We start from the raw sequence: 25794 nt of genomic DNA, 5'->3' as shown, positions 1-25794 counted from the left end.
TGGTTCCCAAACTGTAGATGGGGCAGGGGGAGGGGCAGGGAGGGGCAGGGGGAGGGGCCAGAGGCAATAAGCAGATTTTCTGGGGGTCATGGCACTGCAGATAACAAAAGAATTATTGTTGAAGCTGAAGGTAGATTGGCTGGTTTAGGCTGGTATGATTGATAGGTAGCACATAGGAGGTAATTGGCCAGGGTTAAATGGGCATTTTGGGTTGCAAGAAAGGTTGGCAAGCACCACCCTTTATATTCTGGATGGAAATGAGGAACAACAAATTCAGACAACTTAAGGTAATCTCCACATGAAAGATGTTTCTATTGGCATCTTTTTGAAAATTTGTTTCGGGTTTTAATTTACAGTTTTTTGGGCCTATTTTTCGGATTATGCATAAGATACCAATAACATTGATACATTTAGTTCACTTTAGAGGTTTTCATAAGAATTAAGAGACACTTCAATGCATTTATTTATTATTTGCTCAGTTATATGAAACATATCTGTATATTTATTTCACTGTAACATCTTGCCTTATCTCTCTACCTTTCTTAACTTTATGTAGAAATCATGTAATTCTTAAAAAAACTACATTTTGGCCAAACTATGGGCAATTTTATGTAGCAGTATCTTTATAAAAAATGGCGCTGTACGCAGTCTACAAAAACATGTTACTGTACCCTACTATGGCACGGTCTACTTTTAAAAGAGTGGAATGCATCCCGAATTCCTTGGATGATTCTAAATGAATAGAATACTATCCTTTATTTGAATCTTAATATAACAAGTGTAATAAAATAGTTCTAGAAATAATAATATGGGAAAATTTCTTTCATTCTTGAGATTGGACAAATTTAAGTAAGCTTACACAAAGGAAGAGAGGCAAAGGAGATGAAGTGCTGTGCCCAGGACACAACAGAATGATCTGGCCAAGACTCGAACCTGCAAACCTTAGATGACAAGTCTACTGTCTAAGCCACTTGACAATAACACTCACAGTAAGCTTAACAAAGGAACAAATAACAGGCTAGCAGACTTAAATAGAACAAATAACAGTCTAGCAGATTTAAGTAAGCTTACACAGAAGTACAAATAACAGTCTAACAGATTTAAGTAAGAACAAATAACAGTCTAGCAGATTTAAGTAAGCTTACACAAAGGAACAAATTAAAATCTAGCAGATTTAAGTATCAAATAACAGTTTAGCAGATTTAAGTAAGCTTACACAATGGAACAAATAAAAATCTAGCAGATTTAAGTAATAAAAAATAACAGTCTAGCAGATTTAAGTAAGAACAAATAACAGTCTAGCAGATTTAAGTAAGAACAAATAACAGTCTAGCAGATTTAAGTGAGAACAAATAACAGTCTAGCAGATTTAAGTAAGAACAAATAACAGTCTAGCAGATTTAAGTAAGAACAAATAACAGTCTAGCAGATTTAAGTGAGAACAAATAACAGTCTAGCAGATTTAAGTGAGTTTAAACAAAGGAAGTAACTTTGATAGTGATGATTTGGACGTTTCGATGAAATTTACGTCATTGTTTGATGTCCCTTTTTATAAGAAACACTGGGAAAATTTTCTAGTACACTTCGAGGTTGGCTTAATTTCTGTTGCGATGTTGCAATTAAATTTTTCCGAAAGTATGCAATAATAGGTCCAGGGTATGAAATATCAAGAAATGTACCTAACTGCAGATATAATAAATACCAGGGAACTTAACCAAAATACAATTACAATCCTATAATTTCATATCATACTGACTGTATGACACAGTGGTTTTAACATCAACCTATTTTATTAATTATGAAATAATATGTGTAGATGAAAGGAAAAGTGCTACATTTTAATATAGTATAGACAGCATAACACAAACATGGCAAAGGAGGGTAGCTTTAATAAAAGAATTCTTTAAATTCATATTTTTAACAACTTTCCCATGATCAATGGAAATGTCCTAGGTTTAGGTGGGTCTGGGAGCATTTTCTGTGAGCATGTTTTGTGTCTTTAGAAAGGCAGGTGGTTCTGATAATATCAAACATTCAGGTGCTGATGTTATGTTCCAGGCTTCTCATAATATTCTGCCAAGTTCCTTGTCTGATACCAATAGACCTTTACATGCTTACAGTACTAGACATAGTTCTGACCATACAAAACCTTTGTACCGGCTAAACCTTTCTCAACAAAGTATCAGGTATGCTGGGCCTGCTACCTGGAATGCTATTACAAATACTATAAAAAGCTTTCCTTCTATTACCTCTTTCCAGTGTAACTTTAATAAATATTTGTTTAACTATTTGTAGTTTATTTGTTTTTATGTTTAGTTCCACTGAGAGGCATGCTTCTTCCACATGATCATGTTTCTAGTTTACTGGCTTGTTTCCTTTATAAATTATGTATCTGTGTGTATATTAGGGGATCATGTGTCTAGTTTACTTAATTGTTTTCTTTACATATGACAAATGTAGTGTCTTAAATTTGATTAAAATTTTACAAAAGTTTGTCACTTTGTAGAAGAAAAAAAAATCTGTGACAACTCTATTGTTAATTATTAGATATTCTCCTTATTTATAAATAGCTTACTTGGTTATTAAGAAATTAAAATGATTGGTAACCGACTAACTTCCACTATTAAACTAATACTTAATAACAAATTTATGTTTATCCCGACAAGACCGGCCATCAAATAGAGGTTCAACTAGTAAACTTGGGTGTCTCACCGAATCACGTCCATGCAGAACGTATTGTATGTAGTGATTCATCCACAGGAGTTGTAATTATATTTAAATTTTTCCTTACTGTTTAAACAGCCTATACAGTATTTTAAAGGATGACAGAGTATCATCCTGAGCTAACCCTAACGCAATAACCTTACAACCCACTGGTTGTAGGGATCAAATAGAAACATACCAGAAAGGTCAGTCTCAATATTGACAGACCCTGCACTTTGGTGACCCATTAAATATGTACGTGTTGAAACCTTTATGGTTACATTGTCCATATTTCCCCGATTTAATTAGAGCAAGGGTTTTTAACGAACATTCACTAGTTTTGGGCAACTTCTTTCAGAATTTGAAATAATTTGGGAATATAACTTTGGTGTCCCCCTTTACACATGAAACATGTAAAATGTCTTTTTCAAGCAGGAAAATCAAATAAAGCTATTGATCAATGAATGAATGTATGATTTTAGATAGAAAACTAAGTTATTATAATAAAACAATAAATAGCTTAAAACAAGTTCTATGCATGACTTAACCTTGAATAACTGAGGTAAAGTAACATTTGTGGAATAGTAGTGTTAAAGCCCACTTTTCAAGCATTCCTTTACATTTTATGTATTTAGGGGCTTTTTACAGCAGAGACTGAATATACTCCATATATTATTGAGTTCTTTCTATATTGTTTGTATGAGATGTCTATTGTATTAATAAATTGAGATTTATTGTACAAATTCATTAATATAGTATATTTATGAGAACGCTGTATCATGTTTTCACTGATCAACATCAGAACAACAAAGTTTCGTAGCTAGCAGAGCTTGCTGAATAGACTAAAAATGCCTGAATACTTCAGGGAACAGAAAACAGCTAAATGTGTATTCTAAGCACAGAACACTACTTTATGTTGGCCTGATTCGCACAGCAAAGTATTTTGTAGTGCAACTATTATTAAAACCCAAACCAAACCCTTTGAGGTTTTACAAGAGGTCAGCTGTTTTCCCAAATCCTAAGCTGGTGTCATAGGCAGCATCAACAACAGGGTTACTAAAATCCAAAAGATGGTTCACCATTCAGAATACTGAACAGGTATGATGGCTTTGTACTAGATTCAAAGTACTGACAGCACGTACCAACTTGCGCATACTATACCTATATTGATGCAAATATAATGTTTGGAAGCCAAGCCCACAGTCAGCCGTCTGGTGTGAGGGGAAAGCCAACATAACGGTGAAACCTGCCTGTAGCAAACAATCCTACTCAAATTCACTCAAGCATTAATAATTTGTTACTTGATAGCATAAACTACCCCAAATACTGCCATTAGGATTCATCCTTGAGCGCACCTAATTAATTGACCAGTCACCTGTATGATTGTAAACACAAGTGATCAACTTGCCCTCCCCTCAATAGGTCGATCAAGAGTGAAGCAAGCCCGCGTTCATGGGAACAGGCTTTAATGGGCAGTACTTTTGTTTGTGAAGACAAGTTTGGCTTGACCACTAATATAATACACTGTGTGTTTAATCTTGAATTTGCATTGTGCAGATGGGCGTTCAGTATCGCTAGCATTACCAACTAGATATTCAATCTCCCCTGTTTTTGGTCAAAAACAGGGGAACATCGCCATGAAATTTTTGTCCCCATTTTAAGAGTGAGAATTTGAGTTATAATTAATGGCTGTATTATGGTGACTTTGAAGTCACAGCATTGTGTAGATGGGAGGGCAAGAGTTTAGATTGCCCCTTGAAGAGATAAGTTTATGTAAACATGAAGGGTGCTTTGATGCAAAATGGTGCACTATATTTTGCGACTTTGAACAGTTTTCTGTATATGCTGTGCCATATATATATATATATATATATATATATATCCAGGGGGGGCGTTGGGGGCGCGCGCCCCCCAGGTAAGTAAAAGAGGAGAGAAAAAAAGAGAGGAAAAAAAGAGGAGGAGGAGGAGCAGTAGGAGGAGGAGGAGAGGAAGGAAGGGAGAAGAAAAAGAGAAAAAGGAGAAAAGGAGGGAGTAAAAGTTAAACGCCAAGACACCAGGAAGAGAAATGGGAACAGTGACATCATTACAGCGCTGATCCCTATTACATAGGCCTACACAGGTTAGCCAGTGACGGATCAATGATTTCGTAAGGGGCGTGTGACTCACCCCTATCTCGTATGTTATGTATTGTACGTTTAGTGTCAACCGGTAGCATTTCAAATTGCACTTTGGACCCTCAAGGAATGAAAAAAAAAGATATTGAAGTATATATATATTAAAGTGCATTCCAATTAATGGCCGCATGTCCATGGCCAAATTCTGTAGGAATGTTTTTACAATTTTAGAAAGTTACCTCTAAATGACTTCCGAACTCATTGATATGTAAGCCTATTTAACACTTTAACTTGCGCAAATCATTTACGAAATTTTAGCCTAAGGGGAAATTTGCAATGTGGCAGTTATTTGAACACAATTGTATAAAGCGACAGCATCTTTCCAGGGCATGTAGCAGGCATGTAGCAGGCATGTAGCAGGCATGTAGCAGGCATGTAGCAGGCATGTAGCAGGCATGTAGCAGGCATGTAGCAGGCATGTAGCAGGCATGTAGCAGGCATGTAGCAGGCATGTAGCAGGCATGTAGCAGGCATGTAGCAGGCATGTAGCAGGCATGTAGCAGGCATGTAGCAGGCATGTAGCAGGCATGTAGCAGGCATGTAGCAGGCATGTAGCAGGCATGTAGCAGGCACTGTCATAAAAGCTCAACTGAAGCTTACAGCCGGACAAACAATCAAAATAATAAACCATCCCCTAGGCCTACCATGCATTAATGGCACATGCAATAACGTCCAAGCATTGAACAATATCACTTAGGCTCTCGTTTTGATAAATCTGCTGGATAATGATTGTGCATTATTCATTTGTATTGGTCAAATACTCTTTGGACCGTATAAGACTGCATGACTATGGGACTCTTCAATTATGTCCTTAGAATTCATATGACCTATTGGTTGGGTGGTCCGAGGCGTGCTGGTTTTAATTATGGCCTTACGGTTTTTCTGTTAGGTCCCGTTACATTAATTTATGAAGTGATGATTTAGTGGTCAGTTTAATTGGTTAAGCACTCTTTGGACCGGGCAAGACGCATTATGGTACCCTTCTACAATGTCTTTAGAATTTATATGACCCATTGGTTGGGTGGTCCAGGGCGTGCTGCTGGTCTTGACTGGGGCCTAAAGATTTTTGCAGGTCCATTTACATTCATTAACGAAGTGATGATTTAGTGGTCAGTTTAATTGGTCAAGCACTCTTTGGACAGGGCAAGACGCATTATGGTACCCTTCTACATTGTCATTAGAGTTCATATTACCCATTTGTTAGGTGGTCTAAGGCGTGCTGCATGGATTAGGGCCCAAAGCTTTTTCGTGGTCCTGTTACACTCATTAAAGAAGTAATGATTTAATGGTCATTTAAACTGGTTAAGCACTCTTTGGACCGGGCAAGACGCATTATGGTACTCTTCTACAATGTCTTTAGAGTTCATGTTAACCATCGGTTTGGTGTTCCAAGGCGTGCTGCATGGATAAGGGCCCAAAGCTTTTTCGTGGTCCCGTTACACTCATTAGAGAAGTAATGATTTAATGGTCATTTAAATTGGTCAAGCACTCTTTGGACCGGGCATGGCCCATTATGGTACCCTTCTACAATGTCTTTAGGTTCCTATGACCCATTGGTTGGGTGGTCGAAGGCGTGCTGGTTTTGATTAGGGCCCAAATGTTTTTATTTCAGTTCCTGTTACATTCATTTAAAAAGTTGTTAATTTAGTGGTCATTTTAATTGGTCAAGCACTCTTTGGACCGGGCAAGACGCATTATAGTATCCTTCTACAATGTGTTAAGAATTCATATGACCCATTGGTTAGGTGGTCCAAGGCGTGCTAGTCTTGATTAGGGCCTAAAGTGATTTTTTTTCAGTGGTCATATTAGTTGGTCAAGAACTATTTGGACCGAGCAAGATGCATTATAGTACCCTTCTACATAGTCATTAAAGTTCATATGACTAAACCTCTTTCCACGACCAAATGTTGAACTTCTTGTCAGCAAGCTTTTGTCTTGCCAGAGGTGTTACGTCGATACCATTGTCGAATACGTAACTGAATAGGTAGCAGTTACTCATTCGCGAATATCGAATGAGGAACGTGGAATAAGTATCTAACTTCACACCGGTCAAAGTTTAAGCTAAGGAGCGCGAATTATGATCTGTATCATAAAGCTCACGAAAGTTTGCACGAGCAGTTCGCTTCCTGGCAGCCGTTAGCTAACAATTCATACGTAATTGTAATTTGTAGCCTATTCTGTAACGGGTAGTAACTGTCAAAGAATTTGAATGGCGAAGGTTGTTCATTAGTTTTGTGGAGCAAGTTAGTACTTCACATTGTTTGAGTCAGCGAGCGTGAGAAATTAGGCTAGCCTATCATATAATAGTATCGCTTAGGCCTAACGATAGGCTAGCTCACGTAGGCACTGGCGTCTATAGTAAGATGGAATGCTAACCTAGGCCTAATATGATATTCACTAGACAATTCACGTAAGTAAAGTAAGTCACTTTATATCTTCCGACAAAATTCTAGACCTAGCTGGTTGGGCCTTATTACTTTCTGGTTAAGGCTATACAGTTAGGGTAGGCCTAACTTAATTAATTGTCTTTAAATTCCTACCAGAGTAGCCTACCATAGCCTAGGCTATGCCATCTAGCACTTAACAGTAACACATTCTCAAGACACTACGTAACTCGCAACCGGACAAATTAGCTTAGGATGAAAGCTCTCTCTCATTGCTTTTTTTTTCCATCATGACAGGCCGGCTCCTGTTAGATATTTAATTATTTTTTATAGGGTTGAAGCAAACGTTTTTCAGGGGAGGAAAGAAAGACGGTTTGGCTGTGGAAAGAATTAATTTAGGTAATGAAGCAATTGTACGTAGTAAATGTGTCTTGTGATTTAAGAGAGTTTGGTGAAAGAAAGGAACATATTTCAAAGAGACACTTGTAGTAATTGAAGAAACTGGTATTGTTAAATGGGAAACAACAATTTTAGGGGAGGAACCAAGGAAGGCATATACCTATACTAGCTAAAAGTTTCTGTTATTTCATTCCCACAATGAATGCCATACAACCCATAACCACTATGGATTCCTCGCATGTTAATTACCCCATGTTGGCATACAAACAAATGGGCCTATTCACAAACACTTATCATCTTTCAATCACTGAACAGTTACACAAGTACAGTAAGTTACCTGGTCACATTTTCTAGTTTCCTTCATATTATCACAACTTTGTTTAGCTTACTCTACAAAGAAAATATGCCGTCAGAGCCTACAGAACAACAGTCTCCTCCAATGAAAATAGTATGTTAGTTTCCTTAACCATGTTATTTTTCCCCCTTAACGTTACCTTTCTCCCTTAAATCTTTCCCTACAGTTATTCCACTTACAGTTACAACATCTATTCTTTCCACATAGTCTAGCCAATATGCCTCCCATGAAAAACCTTAGCTAACTCCCCTGAAAATGTTAATTTCCCATGGAAACGTACTTGACTCCCCTAGCCCAGTATGATGTAGGGAAAGTAAGTTACTCAACTTTATAGTGGGAGGAAAATAACGTTGTTAGGGGAGGGAACAAATGGCCCCAGGCTAGGCCTACCACCAAATGAAAATGGGAATGAAAACCTAGGCTAGCCTACCAAAGCGGAGGCTAGATAGAGATCAGGACAAACTAGCTTATCCTAGGCTTGTTATACAAGCAACGGTACTTTGTAAAATGAAATTCTCAAGCAATTATGCCTAACTGTGGTCTAATTGATGTTGGTGATGGTTCAAGTATGGAGAAAACTCTATGCAAGCTGATGTTACCTAGCGTAGGCAACTAAATTGATATACATGTATTAATTTGATCAACTAGCATAATTTTGACCTGAAGCTAGGCTTAACAGTATTGGTCCAACTCTCGGCATATCTTTATCAGATCATAGACATCTTTTGATGCCTAAGGCATGATTTTATAGTCAGCAGAACTGTTTCACTGAAACTTTGATTATTATTAAACCGAATTCAAACTTTGCTAAGTCGACCTCTCATTGTTGAGTAATTGTCTTTAATTTGGTTTTTAATTTGAAAACATTGATTAAGTTGTGAGGAACACAACTCATGGTAAACACATATTAAGAGTATTGAGAGATATAAGTACAATATATAGTATCTCTGTCCTTGTTCAGTGATATAGAATATTATTACGCAGGTGCTAGAAGTCATGGAAGCACATGAGGGTTTACCATGAATATACCAATATGTTGTTGGTACTTGTGTAAGGCCGAAAAGCCAGTTTTCATCATTGCTAAGTGTACATGTTGTAGCTTAAGTGTCGGTCTTTATTTCACTTGTCAAGTTTCTCGTTTCAAGAATGATGTTTATTTCAGAAATTTTTCAATTTTCCAGTTCTTCATGAATGTGCTAGCTAATTAGTTTGTTTAAACTAGTACATGCTCTCAAAATTTGTTTGGCTGATGAAATGTTCTCAAAATTGTGTTCAATTCATTCCTTACTATTGGCTTGACCATTATAGTGAACAATGTGCAGTACATCAGAGGAAGTTTTGGCATTTTGTGAAGTACTCCAAATGTAGGTATGATAGCAATGTCTAGTAAGGTTCATAAGTCATATATTGCAAGTATTAAAAATAAACAGGCACTTAGTAACAAAAAGAGGTACAGTTTATTCATGTTTGTAAACATTCATCGAAAAGGTATCTGCATACGCAAACTGGAAGATGATCTTATGTAAAACTACTAAAATCTACTAAACTTTATTTCACCATAGGTATATATACATATATACATATTATATACATATATACATATACATATATACATATACATATATACATATATATATATACATATATACATATACATATACAATATATACATATTGCTTTTATATTTGTCTTAACAGCATTGCATTGGCCAGTGCAGGCCACACTGATTCACAAGAAGACTCCATGAACTGACTAACATCCTGCTGGAGGTCTGAGACATTGAAGATTCTGTAATGCTTCCGTTTGGGTATGCAGTTTACTATAGTAACACAGAAATATTTAAGCTCTGGTATTCGTTTCGTTTATTTCTGCCGTTAAACCACAATGATGTACATTTGTTTATACATAGTTATATCAATGAGGCAGCAGTCAGGGTTGTTTAGGTAGTCAGGGGGAGGGAGGAAAGGGAGGAAGGAAGGGAGTGGATAAAAATGAGCCTAGTTGCAATGTCTACAGTATCTGCTTTCCAATATATGAAATCTTTTTATCTTTTACAGTACTGTCAGGAAATGTCAGGAAATTTGTGAGTCTTGGATGTCTATAATGAAGCTGGATCAGGTTTAGAACAAGTGGTTGAAAAGATCATTAACTCCACCAAATACGAGAAGATCCTTCAAGCCTGTCCTCTACAGAGTGATCTGGAAGTGTTATCTCGAGGTGATTTAACAGAAATTGGAGAAAAAGTAAGATTCAAGGGAAACATCAGTGTGAGCCAGTATCATGAACATCAGTCTTGTCCTCTCAACAGTTGATTGTTGCCAAGATCAGTGCTTAATGTAGGAGACATGGTGCCTTAGCCTGTTGGAACCAGTCGGTATTTGGTGTGGTGTGTTTTTGTGCTAAATGTACGAGACATGGTGCCTTAGCCTGTTGGGACCATTCAGTTTTTGGTGTGGTCTGTTTTTGGATATAAATGTACGAGACACGCCTTAGCATGTTGGAATCAGTCAGTATTCAGTGTGGTCTTGTTTTGAGCTAAATGTACGAGACACGGTGCCTTAGCCTATTGAAAAAAGTCAGTAATTGGTGTGGTCTGTTTTTGTGCTAAATGTAGGAGACACGGTGCCTTAGCCTGTTGGAACCAGTCGGTATTTGGTGTAGTCAGGTTTTGTGCTAAATGTACGAGACACAGTGCCTTAGACTGTTGGAACCAGTCAGTGTATTTGGTGTTTTCTTGTTTCTGTGCTAAATGTACAAGACACCGTGCCTTAGCCCGTTGGAACCAGTCGGTATTTGATGTGGTTTTTTTTTGTGCTAAATTACTATTCTTACAGAAAGGCTGAACAAGTTCCATGATATAGTTTGTACAGAGTTACACATTCCACTCATTCCAAGCAACCATGACAACATCAAAATGAAGCTAATTGGTGTCTTAGTTAAGTGGCATGAGATGCTAATTAATGTGGTCTGTTTTTGTGCTAAATTATTAAGACATGGTACCTTAGTTTATTGGTATTAGTTTTTAATTAGTGTTGTCTGTTTTGTGCCAAATGTAGGAGACATTGTGCCTTAGCCTGTTTGAACCAGTCGGTTTTTGGTGTTGCCTGTTTTTGTGCTAAATGTATAAGACCTCAGCCTTACTACTGGAACCAGTCGATAATTGGTGTGGTGTGTTTGTATAAATTGATAAGTTCTGCATTAGTTTATTGATATGAGTTGCTAATTAGTGTGGTCTGTTTTGTGCTAAATTAATGAAACCGGTGCCTTAGTTTGTTGGAATGAATTTGTAATCAGTATTTTGGTTGTCTTAAAGTAATAAGACATTGTATCTAGTTTGATGGAACGAGTTGGTATTTAGTGAGGTCTTTTATAAGAGTTGTTCAAACCATGCAGTGTCCAATAACTTTGATCTGACCATGTAATTCCATTTCTTTCACAAATTGCCCCTCTAGAAGAGTACACATCTTTTGTCTCATGCATGGCTGACAGTTTGGTTGTTAACAGGGTTTGACTTTTTTACTTTTGCTGTTACTTTGAAGAAAAGTGACCAATTTGTTATGTATTCCTCTCCTTTCATCAGAGATCTGTGGCCTATGTTGCTCAACAAGCGTGGATCCAAAATGATACCGTGAGAGGAAATGTTCTGTTTGGTAAAGATCTCAACTCCACCAAATACGAGAAGATCCTTCAAGCCTGTCCTCTACAGGGAGATCTGGAATTGTTATCTGGAGGTTATTTAACAGAAATTGGAGAAAAATTAAGTGTCAAGGGAAACATCATTGTGAGCCAGAATCATTAACATCAGTCTTGTCCTCTCAACAGTTGATTGTTGTGAAGATCAGTGTGAAATGTAGGAGACACTGTGCCTTAGCCTGTTGGTACCAGTCGGTATTTGGTGTGGTCTGTTTGGTGATATATTAAAGAGACATTGTGCCATAGTTTGGTGTAATGAGTAGCTAATTAGTGTGGTCTGTTTGTGCTTAATTGAAGAGGAGTGCTGTGATAATTTGTTGGTAATTAGTGTGGTGTGTTTGTATTAAATTTATAAGTTTTGCCTTAGTTTATTGATATGAGTTGCTAACTAGTGTGGTCTGTTTGTGCTAAATTAATGAGACCTGGTGCCTTAGTTTGTTGGAATCAATGTGTAATTAGTAATTTGGTTGTCTTAAATTGATGATTGTTGCCTTAGATTGTTGGAAAGAGTTGCCAATTATAGTGTGGTCTGGGTTGTGGTAAATTAAAAAGACAGTTGATTGTTGTCAAGATCAGAAAACTCAAAGATGTGCTGATTTGATGAAAAAACACCAGCTAAGCTGGAAAGCTGCAATATATTACAGTCAAGGTTAGTGATAAGAAAGAAAAGTGCCTAAAAATGTAATATATATTTACTTATGTTTCCATCAGTAAAGTTTCAATCACAGCCTTAACTTTGTTGGAATTAGTTGCTTATTAGTGTTTAATGTTTTGTGCTAAATGTACGAGACTTACTTTGAAGACAATTGGCTAATTTCTTTTGCATTCCTCTCCTTTCCTTAGGGATCTGAGGATTATGTTGGTCAACAGTTAGCTTTTCGACAAAGCGCCACCCCATCATCCTTCACTCTATTACTTGCCATTAACAAAACATACGCCTCCTTGGATACCAACACAATGCTACACTTTCGATTCATAGTGTGTCTCTTCAAAAGGAGTTCCTATTCTTTCCGTCTGCCGTCTTAGGCTGGAGACTAATTCTTTCTGGTAAGTGAAGTCTATGATCAATTTCATTGTAAAGAAGCCATTTAAAACCCATAGGGAGGGGCTGTTTTGCCAATATGACAACCCCTTACCCACCTATAACCGCCCCCCTAGCCGAAAACCTAAACCTCTCTGATTTTGGCATAGACATTAATGACTGAATCCCTGTACAAAAATAGCAGAAAAAGACAAAGTCAAAACTCCCTTGAAATAAACCCATCTCCTAACTCCAAACCAACCACCAAAAAAGTCCGCTCAAACAATCATTGTATCAGGAATTTTACCAGTACTATCAAAAAACCCAATAACACTTGCTAAACTAATCAATGAAGAAAAACCAAATGCTATGATCTCAAATGTAAAGCGTCTTTGTAGTACCAACATCCTAATCATCCCCATGACCCTAAATCTGCAAATATCCTCCTGAAACCATGGACTAAACTAGGCAACCCCAAACCAAGAATCCCCCAAAAAGTAAGACAAAGAAACTTCTCCATAGTACCCTGTGGCATAAACCCTGAAATTCAAATCAAAGATATTGAACAAGAACTCCAAGACCAAGAATACACCCCCAATACAACTTAAAGACTCATTAGTCATGCCACAAACAATCCAACTTGGAAAGTAAAAATAACGTTTGAAGAACAAGGACCTCAACAATCCCTAATCAAACAAGGTTTCTACTTAGGATACTATAAACACAAAATAGAAGAATACCACGAACCACCCCCCCCCCCAAATCACTCAATGTTTCAAATGTCAACTTTTTGGACACACCTACCATACTTGCAAAAATTAAACCAGATGTCTCAGATGTGGCAAAAAACCACAGAGTTGAAGACTGTCCCAAACCAAAAGAAAACACAATGTGCCAATTGCTCAGGGACTCATGCCGCCCTTTACAAAGGATGCCCAAAATTTAAACAAGCTAAAACTGAAGCTAATAACAAACAACAGCAACAACAAAAAACCTAAGCGGATGTAACCAAATCCACCCCTAAAATTGAAATAAGAAATAAAATCGCCACTGAAGAAAAACTTAATATCGCAACCTTTGTAATTGAATTAGTACAAAACACCTTCCAAAAAGCCGACATTAATATTAAATCCGACGACCTTGCCAGCTATGCCACCGTGTTAACACTAAAACACCTAAACTTAAATATCCCCAAAACTGTAATTATGGAACATCTCCACCAACCTTCAATATTTAGCCCTACTCAATCACCTACACCACAAGCACACTCCCTCCTTCGGTCAAGTTGCTCCACCTAAACATCAACAGTATCCTTCCAAAATTAAGCCTCCTACTTAGTATATTCACCAACCACTCCCCGGATATCATTTCGTTAAACGAAACTAAACTAAATACAGATTCCCACCTTAGCTTCCCTGGTTACCAAACTTTCAGACACGATATCTCTCGCTCTATGGGAGGAGTACTTATTGCTGAAAAAAACAACCTCAAAGCCACCCTCCTCCCACACCCAACCCAAACAAACAATAGAAATTGTACTCGAAAGAGACAATAAACCTCTCCACATTATTAGCTATTATAGTCCCCAAATGAGCCCATATCCACAAAAAAAAGTTCTAATAAAAATACAATACTACTAGGAGATCTAAATGCCCACCTCATCATTTTTTGGTAGCACCAAAATATCTGAAAAAGGCATATCCCTCTTAGAAATATGTGATAAACACAACTTAACAATAATTAACCAAAATACCAAACTAGGATAAAACCCAATAAACAATAATACTGAACTACTTGACTACGCCATAACCTCAAACCACCTGCAACTAAAACTCATTCGATTCAAATCCTAGAAGATGACCTAATCAGTGACCATTTTCCACTCCTTTTTGAGCTAGTCATAAACCTCAGTCGCATCCAAAATAACGAATTAACGTATAATTACAATAAAACAGACTGGACATCATTTAAAGAGGAACTCGTAACAAACAACACTATACCCAATTAAAACAACAACAAGCTAAATTACATCGGCATATATTGTGACAGCATTGCCCAACATATCTTCAATACCTTCAAAAAACACTGCCCCTTAAAAACAAAACAGAAACCAAAAACTAAATAGGAATATTCTTACACTAATTAACTCAGACGTCGCCTACATAGAACCTATATGATCTCCCCAGATCCAACTCTAAAAACCTGAATTAACCAACTTAAAAAGCAAATAAATAGACAAATATCGGCAGTTGACCAAAACCGAGTCCAAAAAAAAATGCGATTCAATCTTTAATGACAAAAACCCAAAACACTTTTGGAAAAAACTAAAAAAATATCATAAACCCATAACAACCCCAAACACAGGTAATACAGACCAATGCCTTAGAGATAAAGTAGGTAACCTGATCACAAAAACTTAAGACCAAATAAAGCTTATTGAATCGTACTTGAAAACTATATTCAATATCTTAGACGGCCCTCCATACGATAACAGATCCCAACACGAAATAGACCGTACAATTATCTGTAATGCAACCAGCTTTATCCCCGACTTCTAAGGATGTCTCAATAAACATCCCTCTACTCAAAGAAATAGATATAAACAATTGGTATAGTGCCACTAAGTATGCAAAAATGCCTCCTCCCCTGGTCTTGACAACATAAATGACCTAGTGCTAAAAGATTCCCCTCCGTCGGCCTCCGATATTCATTAATTCTCATATTTTCCCATTATTAAACAAACTCCTTATTTCCAAACCCTGTGGAAATCTGCCAAAATGATTTTAATACCGAAACTAAGTAAAGACACACCAAAATTCAAAACTATCGACCAATAAGTCGCCTGCCAGCCTTAGGTAAGATTTTCGAAAGAATTATAGACAGCTGCACCAGAACCCACCTAGAGCAAAATAATCACTTTGCCCGTATCAATCAGGCTAATTCCGTGCACACAAATCTACAATAAACCAAACTTTCCGCTTTTCCGAAGAAATTCGCATCGGCTTCATAAAAAACATGATACCACTGCCCTCTTCCTTGATGCCGAAAAGGCGTTCGACAAAACTTGGTACAACGGCATAAGAATTTAACTACTTAACTTTAATCTCCCCTCCAATAACACCAGACTTCTTTCCTCTTTCCATAGAGAGCTCAATGCAAAATTATGCTACAAAAACCAACAATCAAAACCTATTCCACTTCGTGCAGGTACTCCACAGGGCACTGTTCTCAGCCCCCTCCCCTACACCCTATTTGTTAATGATTTGAACATCCCCCTATCTAAATGCAACTATAGTCACTACACTGACGACATAGCCATTTGGAGCACCAGTAAAAATATCTTTATGACGGAACTAAATATTAAAAAAGCAATTACACATCTCGAAAATTGGTGCTCGATGTAGAGAACAAAAAATAAATCCCTCAGAATCTAACTTAGCCAATTTCTCCATAATAAACTCTAAATACCAACACCATATTTCCAAAATAAATCTTTCAACACCTCAATCACTGATACTCCTAATGCAACCTTCCTCGGTACCACTTTCGATAGCAAATTATTGTTTAATTCCACATTGTAACAGAACTGCAGGACGCTGCTGGTCCCAACTTAAATCCATTCAAATCCTCTCACACAAATATAACTTCCCTCTGAAAACCATTATCCAAATCTATAAATCCAAAGTAAAACCGATTCTCAGTTACGGGAGCATCTCCCTGCTTACCATCTCTAATCCCAATAAACAAATTTTAAACAGAATCCACACCACAGCTTATCGACTCGCACTCAAAATCCCTACCTATATTGCTACTTTGTACGTTCTCCGTGCAGGAAACACAAAATCTACTTTCACCTGACTTGAAGAATTCATCACCAAGTTATACAAAAACAACCTCGAGAACGACCTGTTGATTGAAGACCTCCCCCTGAAATACAAAGTCGCAACAACTCACTACTCAAAAACCAAACCCTTTCTGTATTCACAATTGTTACTACTTTAAGTCTCATTCCATTAAAAAAATCCTTTCCTAAATGGGTCTAGGCCCCGACTCCAAGTATACTATATATTCCTGTTTATATCTGCTTTATATTGTTCTGTCGTGTTGGTTTTTAGGTTCTAACTTCAATTGGATTTTTCACTTTTTAGCATTCAAATTGTAGATTTTGTAGTCAATCTGTTTTATCGCTTTTCGCTTCACCAGTACTTTTAATAGTTTTTTGATCTCATATTCCTGTATATTTCTGTAGATGGTAATATGTATTTTCTGTTTTTTTTTTCTTTTTTATTGTTTTATGGCATTGTATTTTCTCGATTGTAAAGCGCACAGATGCATCATCACGCGTAGTGCGCTATATAAGATTTTATTTACATTTACATATACAGAACAAAACAAACAACTCCAACAATGACCGATTGATTAAAACATAAAGTAGCAACCACTCCCTTACCAAACAATAGAAACCACAACCACTCCCTACCCAAACAATAGAAAACACTCCATCTCCACAATCCTCAGTACTTAGAAATTCCTCTCCTTTAGAAATCCCTCCCTAATTGGCTCTTCGACTCCGACCTCGGGTATGATTATGGCTATCCTGTCCAATGTAAATATATAAGACTTCATTTACCAGCAATTCCCTGACTGAACATAGACAACTTTTCCAAGAAAAAAAAAATGTCTATTCTATAAAAACAAACTTATTATCCCCCCCCCCCCCCCCCGTAGGACCTCTCGCCAGGTCGACCAGGGGTTAAACTCCTTTTGATTCGAGATCAACAACAACAAAAACAAAACTTTTACTCGAATTAAAAAAAAAGGTAACTAATTCATTTATTTCATTTCATTTATTTATTTTTGTTCTATCTTAACATAAGTATGACGTATGACATAGAAGGAGATAAACAAAACTTGTGAAAGGAAGTGTACTAAAAAACCCTATAGGGCTTGTCGGGTAGTGACACTCCCTTAAAAAACTTAATGTGGAAGACATCATGATTAGATTTTGGTTTCATTTAATCGATAGGTGGAGGTAGAGGAATTGGACACTCTTGCACAAGATATCAACGGCTTGAAGTACTCTGCTCAGGTGGCCTCCATTCTAGGTATGTACTTATAATAATATAATAATAATTATAATAATAATAATAATCAATTTACTGTGTTTGGAAATAAACTTTTTGCTGCTTTGGATGAAGATTAAGGATTCTTGTTTTTCAAAAGGCAAAATGCAAGATGGACTATATATGAAAGGATGAATACCAAAAAATTAAGAAAAGAAATAGGGTTGGGGGAGGGGGAATCAGGCAGAGACCATCATGCTACTACCCTGTTACTTTTGTGCAGGACCCTGGTTAGTTTGAAATTCCTTTAGTACCCTTGAGTTTCTGAAAGGTTTCTTCTTTGGGATAACGGTGGAGAGACATATCGATGTTCTCTTTTGGGTCTGATCGTCAGGAAAATGCACTAGATTAAACTGCCGAGTCCATTTGGAACCTGGGAATTGACCCTGCTACTGGAACAAATGTTTTCCATCAGAGCATAGACAATGATTCAGAGAAACATGGCATTTATATTAATAATCTGTTGTTTTCTTTCCCAAATTTTTCTCTTTTGTTAAACAATGAGTGAAAAGATTAATTCAGTTGGAAGCAGCACCGCCCCTTTTCACCCCTTTTTTTGGGGGGGGGGGGTGGAGAGACCTATTAGCCCTTAGGGTGTGAAAATATTACAATAGGAGTATTGTAGTGGACAGGACAGACAACAGTTATTTTTGCTCGTAGCTGAATGTATGATGTCCAGGGATCACAAGGAAGTATCAAAAGCCCTATCAAAAATGCTGTTTTTTTGTACTATCGAAATTTGTCAGAATAAAGAAATTGAAAGCCAAAATAAAAAGAGTGTATCTGGCCTTGTAGACTTCGAATGAACCAGTTTCTGTCTTCTCCAAATAATAGAAAGTGGGTATCCATTTCTGTTTGTGACAGCAACAACAAAAAATGACTGCAAATTATCAAGTTTTGTAAACTTTCTCTATTCAGGGATTCAAATCTCAAATTCCACTCCAATATACCCCCCTACTTATGAACTGTCAGGTAGCTCAAGCTGACAAACTTACTACAAAGATGAGAATAGGCCTTATGTGGTTCCTAATTGAATGACATTTCTCACAATTAATTGAATTGACTTCCCCCACCCTCCGACTACTCTCACCCATAGAAAATACCCTCCACCCAAGAATACTTTAAAAAAAAGGCCATGGCTTACCAAGAAACTCTTTGCGTTAATTTTCAGATTCCAGTGAACCTTCCATCAGCAAAGGAATGGCGCAACTCGGTCTGAAGGACAATCAACCGCTGGTGGAAAGGCTGGACCGGTACAACGCCAACCAGCCGGACCTTGCCGCCAAGCCCAACTTCACGGCATTCCCACCGGACTTAAAGCTGTCACCGTGCAAACCGCTCTTCTTTGACATAGTGCTGAACCATATAGAGTTTCCCTCCTTGGACGAGAAACTGAAACAGAATAAATCGGCCGCGCAGGGGGGTTTGGGTGGGTTCCTGCATGGATGGTGGAGTGGGGGTGAAAAGTAACTCTAGATTTGCCAAGATGTCGGAAAAAGGATCAAAAGATCGCGTCTCTCTGGGATCAAATGCGATCCCCAGTGGGAATGTCAGCAGGCGAATAGGAGTGATATCTTTTACCAACCATGTTATTTTTCTTTTTTTACTCTCTTCTTTGGTCTTCATTGTTACAGTATGTATGTGTTGGCATTATACAGTTTCATGATTATATCTGCATGTATTGCATGTCGTGGTTCTGGGTACATTCAGGTGAGGCACCCACAGATTGATATATCACATTTCATAAACATCCATCATAAGACCACAGGAATGACACACGTCAGGTCAAATGGGTTAGTCCAGGTTATTTGGAACTTCAAATTGGTGTAACTCCTTTACCCTTAATCTGCGTCCGTGAGGTCTTTTGTATACATAAGCCGGTAGTATTTGGGAGGGCTCTCACTCTTCTCCTGGGTGTGCTGTTATCATCTTTTATTTAAGTTTTATTTGATTTGATTTGTTTTTTTTAGTAGAGAAAACTACACCTTGTTGCAATGCAAACACAAAGATGGGGGAAGGCCAAAAAGAATAACACTCACTTTTTTAACATGGCTAGGCAAAAAAAAAATTGAAGAATATTCAGAATGGGAAGTGGAATTCTATATATTTTGGATTTGGTGTTTGTGTGTTAATCTCGTTTAGAGAAAAAGAAGTAAAAAACAGCATCTTTATTTGATGGGGCTTTAAAGTTTTAAAAATGGGTTTCGGTTGTTGATTTCTTGGTCTACAAACATTGTGGTGCTTGACCGACTGACACTTTATGGGGATGTTAAGGTGACTGAATTTGATATTGGCAGGAGTTATGGATGGTAGTTGGAAGGACCAGGGGTGGGGGGGGGGTGGTGAGGCGAAGGATCGAGAAGGAGAAATGAAAGTGAAGAGGGAGAATCTTTGAATTGAATTTTCAGTTTGTAGTAGCACAGGTTTACTGATAAGGCTTTATTTAGAGAAACTTTCAATAATGCACTCTTCGTGTATATAATTTGGGGTGTGGTAGTCGGAGCGGGGAGGGGGGGGGGTGATTGAGACGGCAATGAAAGGGAGCAACCTTTCCACATTTATGTTGTTTGTGCTATGGTAGTATCATTTCCTTTTTCAAACTGGAGGGCAAAAATGTAAAAGTTAAGAGTTATCTAAAACTAATTCAAAATCAGATTTAGTTAATTAATGAAAGTTAAAGAAAATGATATTGATGGTAGCAGGGGTGCCATGGTATTATTGTAAACTGAATCATCGATCATCCATGGAAGGCCACCTCCTTTTTATTGGGAACCTATTGTCAAGCAAACCTATGGATTCAAGCCCTGTCTGGCTGAAGTAAGATGGGGTTATTATTTTTATCTAGGAGAAATCCATTCTTTTTCCCCTCATGTGAAAATGGTCTTCCAAATGTTTTTAAAAAAAATGTCCAAAAAGAATGTACCTGTGTGAATTGGAGATAGCCACCTGGTGTGAAGTAAAAGGCCATAGGGCATATCCCATATGTACATGTGACTGCTTAGCACTATTCAATAACTGCCTTCCAGGCTGATATTATAAGTAATAGAAACATTATAGAAACTAACTCTCTGTTGTCACCCAACCATCTCAATAGTAGATGCAGGTATCGCTAAGAATGTTTATGAATGATGTATTGCATGTTTTGATTAGTATTTGATAAGGGATAACCTGTTACTGGACAGGTAGTTGAAGGGTATTAATTGTGGTTGGAGGGATGAAGAAACATCCTGTCCATGAACTGATTTGTCATTAAAAAAAAATAGTTATTTCCAAGCATCTCTTTTTTTTTCTACCTTTTACTGGAGTATTGTAAAAGGAAAAGCAAAGATTGAGTTTGAGCCAGGGACCTTGACATGCAAAAGCAAAAGTCTTTACCACTAGACCATTAGGTGGGCCTCTGGTGTGAAAAGCTTTACAAATATTTAAAGATCCTGCTGTTTGGACTTAGTCGTTTTTGTAAAAGATTTTCTCCACTACTCCCTCACCCCCAGAATAGCTAGTCAGGGGGGAGGGGTGGCGGCGAACTTTATTTGTCTGCGCATGAACCTTGTCAGGGGGAGCGGGTGGCGGCGAACTCCACTTGTCCGTGCCTTTACCTTGTCAGGGGGAGGGGGTGGCGACATCACCTTGTCCACACCTTTCCCATGTCTCCCCTTCGGTACTCACCTTACCCACCTGTCAGGAAGAGGGGGACCGCCCGCATTCGGGATTCACCTAATCCACTTGTCAGAACTCCTTTTGCGAGTACTCACCTGGGACTTGAACCGATGCAATCCAAACCAATCGCTTACTGAATGATGGAACTACCAACTGCACCATTTCGGTTCCCTCTGGGGAAACTTTGTTTCTTATATTTATACTTCCACTCCCTCCAGAGAGTAGAAAAGTAAAAGGCTCTGCCTGGACATGAACAGCAGACATGGAGCTTGTCTGGGAATCGAACCGGAGACATGGAGTTTGTCTGTCTCTCTCCAGTCCAGAGCACTACCAACTGCGCCACTAGAACTGTTGAGAATTAGTGCTCGTTTCTAATATTTAAACTTCAAAGTCCAGAATAGAATCAGTAAAAGAGCAAAAATATAAAATGCTCTGTCTGGGGATCGAACCGGAGACATGGAGTTTGTCTGTCTCTCTCCAGTCCAGAGCACTACCAACTGCGCCACTAGAACTGTTGAGAATTAGTGCTCGTTTCTAATATTTAAACTTCAAAGTCCAGAATGGAATCAGTAAAAGAGCAAAAATATAAAATGCTCTGTCTGGGGATCGAACCGGAGACATGGAGTTTGTCTGTCTCTCCAGTCCAGAGCACTACCAACTGCGCCACTAGAACTGTTGAGAATTAATGCTCGTTTCTAATATTTAAACTTCAAAGTCCAGAATGGAATCAGTAATAGAGCAAAAATATAAAATGCTCTGTCTGGGGTTCGAACCGGAGACATGGAGTTTGTCTGTCTCTCTCCAGTCCAGAGCACTACCAACTGCGCCACTAGAACTGTTGAGAATTAGTGCTCGTTTCTAATATTTAAACTTCAAAGTCCAGAATGGAATCAGTATAAAAGAGCCCAAAAAAATTTGCTCTGTCTGGGGATCGAACCGGAGACATGGAGTTTGTCTCTCCAGTCCAGAGCACTACCAACTGCGCCACTAGAACTGTTGAGAATTAATGCTCGTTTCTAATATTTAAACTTCAAAGTCCAGAATGGAATCAGTAAAAGAGCAAAAATATAAAATGCTCTGTCTGGGGTTCGAACCGGAGACATGGAGTTTGTCTGTCTCTCTCCAGTCCAGAGCACTACCAACTGCGCCACTTGAACTGTTGAGAATTAGTGCTCGTTTCTAATATTTAAACTTCAAAGTCCAGAATGGAAGAAGGAAAAGAACAGAAAATCAAAATGCTCTGTCTGGGGATCGAACCGGAGACATGGAGTTTGTCTGTGTCTCTCCAGTCCAGAGCACTACCAAGTGCGCCACTAGAACTGTTGAGAATGAGTGCTCGTTTCTAATATTTAAACTTCAAAGTCCAGAATGGAAGAAGGAAAAGAACAGAAAATCAAAATGCTCTGTCTGGGGATCGAACCGGAGACATGGAGTTTGTCTGTGTCTCTCCAGTCCAGAGCACTACCAACTGCGCCACTAGAACTGTTGAGAATTAATATTCGTTTCTAATATTTAATCTTCACAACATTAGGAGGCAAATAAATAGAAAATCAGATGCATCCTCTGGTGTTTGAACTCAAGACAAGGAGTATGTCTCATTTCTTTCAGTTTATTGACAATTTCTTTGTAGAAAACAATAATAAATATGCAAAATTTTACAACATAACAACTGCGCCATAGTAACTGTTAATTGAGAAATGATAGGCTTTTCTAACATTTTAACTGCAAAATGAGGAAAAGAAATACCAAATCAATACATCCTCTGGGAGTTGAATTCTAGACAGAGAGTTTGTCTTACTTTCTAAGTACATAGCACTAACCACTGTAACTGTTTAGAAATAATTATTAGTTATTTGATTTGATTTATTTATTTTCACGTCCAAATATACAATGTGAAAGGAAGTCTTCTATAAAAGCATACAATAGCCTAACAATGTAAAAGACTGGTCAGAAAAGCATTATTTGGACAATTGCTTCCAATCTGGCAACGACATATCCCTAACAAACAGTAAACCAGCGTCGTAAAAGCTTTTTGTCATAAACAATGGTATTATCAATTCTAATAAAATTATTGGGGATTTGCTCACCCAAGTCTTCCGAAGGCTTCTTAAAGGTAGCTAAGATTACTCAAAACCATACAAATTTGTCCAATGAAGGTATTTTCATATACAGGAAATATCCTGGTCATGAAAATTACAATTAAAAGGCAACTCTTTACCGGACGGCGACAGAGAGGAATGAAAAAAGGAGCTTCCAATATACCCCGTGTTGGCATTATCACAATAACGCTTGACCCAAGAGGTTTTGAGAGCACCAACAAAGCTGTGAACATATATGATTTTTAAACCTCCCTTTTCAATGGGGTTAAACATAGTAAGTCTCCTTACTTTATCAGTTTTCCCGTTCGAAATAAATCAAAAATAGTACTTTGGATCTTATCAATAAAATCTTTTGGAGGGCTAGGCAGATTCCTTTGGGACCACGTATCTCCCGAACGGAAGCAGATATGGACCCGGGAGTTGCAAATTTAGGCTCCTGAGCATAGGTTACCCCCTGTTTGGGGGAAATCGATTTTGAATCGATTTTTGGTCAGTTTTGGCAAAAACTGCAAATCAGGTTTTTTGCCCCTGCACGCCCCCACACAACGCGAACTACCAGAAAAGATACACATTTATCGCTTTTGCGACAAAAAATATTTACCTCAAAGAAAAGTAAGACCGAAAAACTTTTACGACGAACAAAGGTTATCAAACCTTTTGTTGTCCCTAAAAGTTTTTCGGTTTTCTATTGTTCCTCTGAAGTTGCAAACTGAGCGAAATAAGTGTCATAAGAGGGTGCTCGACGCATCTTGCCAGTGATACGTGATTTCAAAGCAGTCAAATCAAATTTGTCATCTTGAGTTTTATCTTGACATTTACGAATAAATGTGTCAGTTTTGGCAAAAACTGCAAGAGGTGCGTATCCCTTAGGCCTACGTGTTTTTTTAGGTGAAAAAACATTTATCGCAAAGGCGATAAATGTGTATCTTTTCTGGTAGTTCGCGACACGCTAATTACGAATCTGAAGTTTATTCTAGAATTGGGTGTTGTGTGGGGGCGTGCAGGGGGCAAAAAACCTGATTTATGATTTATGAAAAAAATAGAAATCATATAAACAAAAAGCCTTTCCCGGTCAGATAATTACACGAAATTGGTGTATAACAAAGACAAGGGTGTCTTCTACTCCACGTCTAATTTTAATGTCGATGGGTGTTTCAGAGAGGACAAGTGAGGGGGCTGAAAAGAGGGGGTTTTCCAAATTGTGCACTTATAAAGAACACGTATTTCTATCGGGTCCTTTGGGACCGCGTATCTCCCGAACGGAAGCAGATATGGACCTGGGAGTTGCAAATTTGGGCTCCTGAGCATCGGTTAACCCCTGTTACGTCATTTGGGCGAAATCGATTTTGGATCGATTTTTGTTTTGGCAAAAACTGCAAATCAGGTTTTTTCCCCCACGCACCCAACCAACTTAATTAGCAATAAACAGACAAATATTGGCGGATGAACAAAACCGCGTCCAAAACCAGGCGCGTATCCAGGGGAGTGTTGGGGGCGCGCGCCCCACGGGTAAGAAAAAGAGGAGAGAAAAAAAGAGGAGAAAAAAGAGGGGAAAAAAGAGGGGAAAAAAGAGGAGGAGGAGAGGAAGGAAGGGAAGAGAAAAAGAAGAAAGAGAGAAGAGGAGGGAGTAAAAGAAAAACGCCAAGACATCGGGAAGAGAACGAGGAACAGTGACATCATTATAGCGCTGATCCCTATTATAAACACAGGGTAGCCAGTGACGGATCGAGGATTTCGGAAGGGGCGTGCACCTCACCCTACCCCTTACACCGACAACTCCATTTTGACGTTTCCATTTTTCCTCTCTCACTAATGTATCTATATATTATATACTATATATGGTCTATCATAACACCAGAAAACCAGAAATTTTCTTGTACGCTGCGCGCCAACCGATGGTGGCGCTCCGCTAAGATAGTAATTCGCGCCCCCCGGTTAGAAAATCCTGGATACGCCCCTGATATATATATATATATATATATATATATATATATATATATATATATATATTAGTTATATGTTTAGGCTTAGCCTATGTAATGTTCTTTAGAAATTGAGTCCCGGATTGATTTTTCTAGCGTGAAGTCTACCAGAAGTAATAACTTGCTTTTGCACCTGCTCTAGTCTATCATATGTCTCGATTTGGTATTTGGGGGAGGGGCTGGTACATGAAATTTCACTAACCG

General features: G+C 38.0%; 1 protein-coding gene across 1 annotated transcript; it reads left to right on the top strand.

The window, feature by feature from the left end:
* Positions 1–9394: 9394 nt before the first annotated feature.
* On the top strand, positions 9395–20746 carry LOC139954758 (signal recognition particle subunit SRP68-like). The gene is made up of 5 exons (XM_071954679.1): positions 9395–9401; positions 10104–10258; positions 11596–11796; positions 17756–17834; positions 19024–20746. The coding sequence occupies exons 1-5, from the start codon at positions 9395–9397 to the stop codon at positions 19320–19322; spliced, it is 741 nt and encodes a 246-aa protein (XP_071810780.1). The 3' UTR covers positions 19323–20746.
* Positions 20747–25794: the final 5048 nt, after the last annotated feature.

The sequence above is a fragment of the Apostichopus japonicus genome, chromosome 17, assembly GCF_037975245.1.
Source record: "Apostichopus japonicus isolate 1M-3 chromosome 17, ASM3797524v1, whole genome shotgun sequence".
Classification (NCBI taxonomy): Eukaryota; Metazoa; Echinodermata; class Holothuroidea; order Aspidochirotida; family Stichopodidae; genus Apostichopus; species Apostichopus japonicus.
The sequence above is the reverse complement of the archived record's forward strand: the minus strand, read 5'-3'. Positions and strand labels throughout refer to the sequence as shown.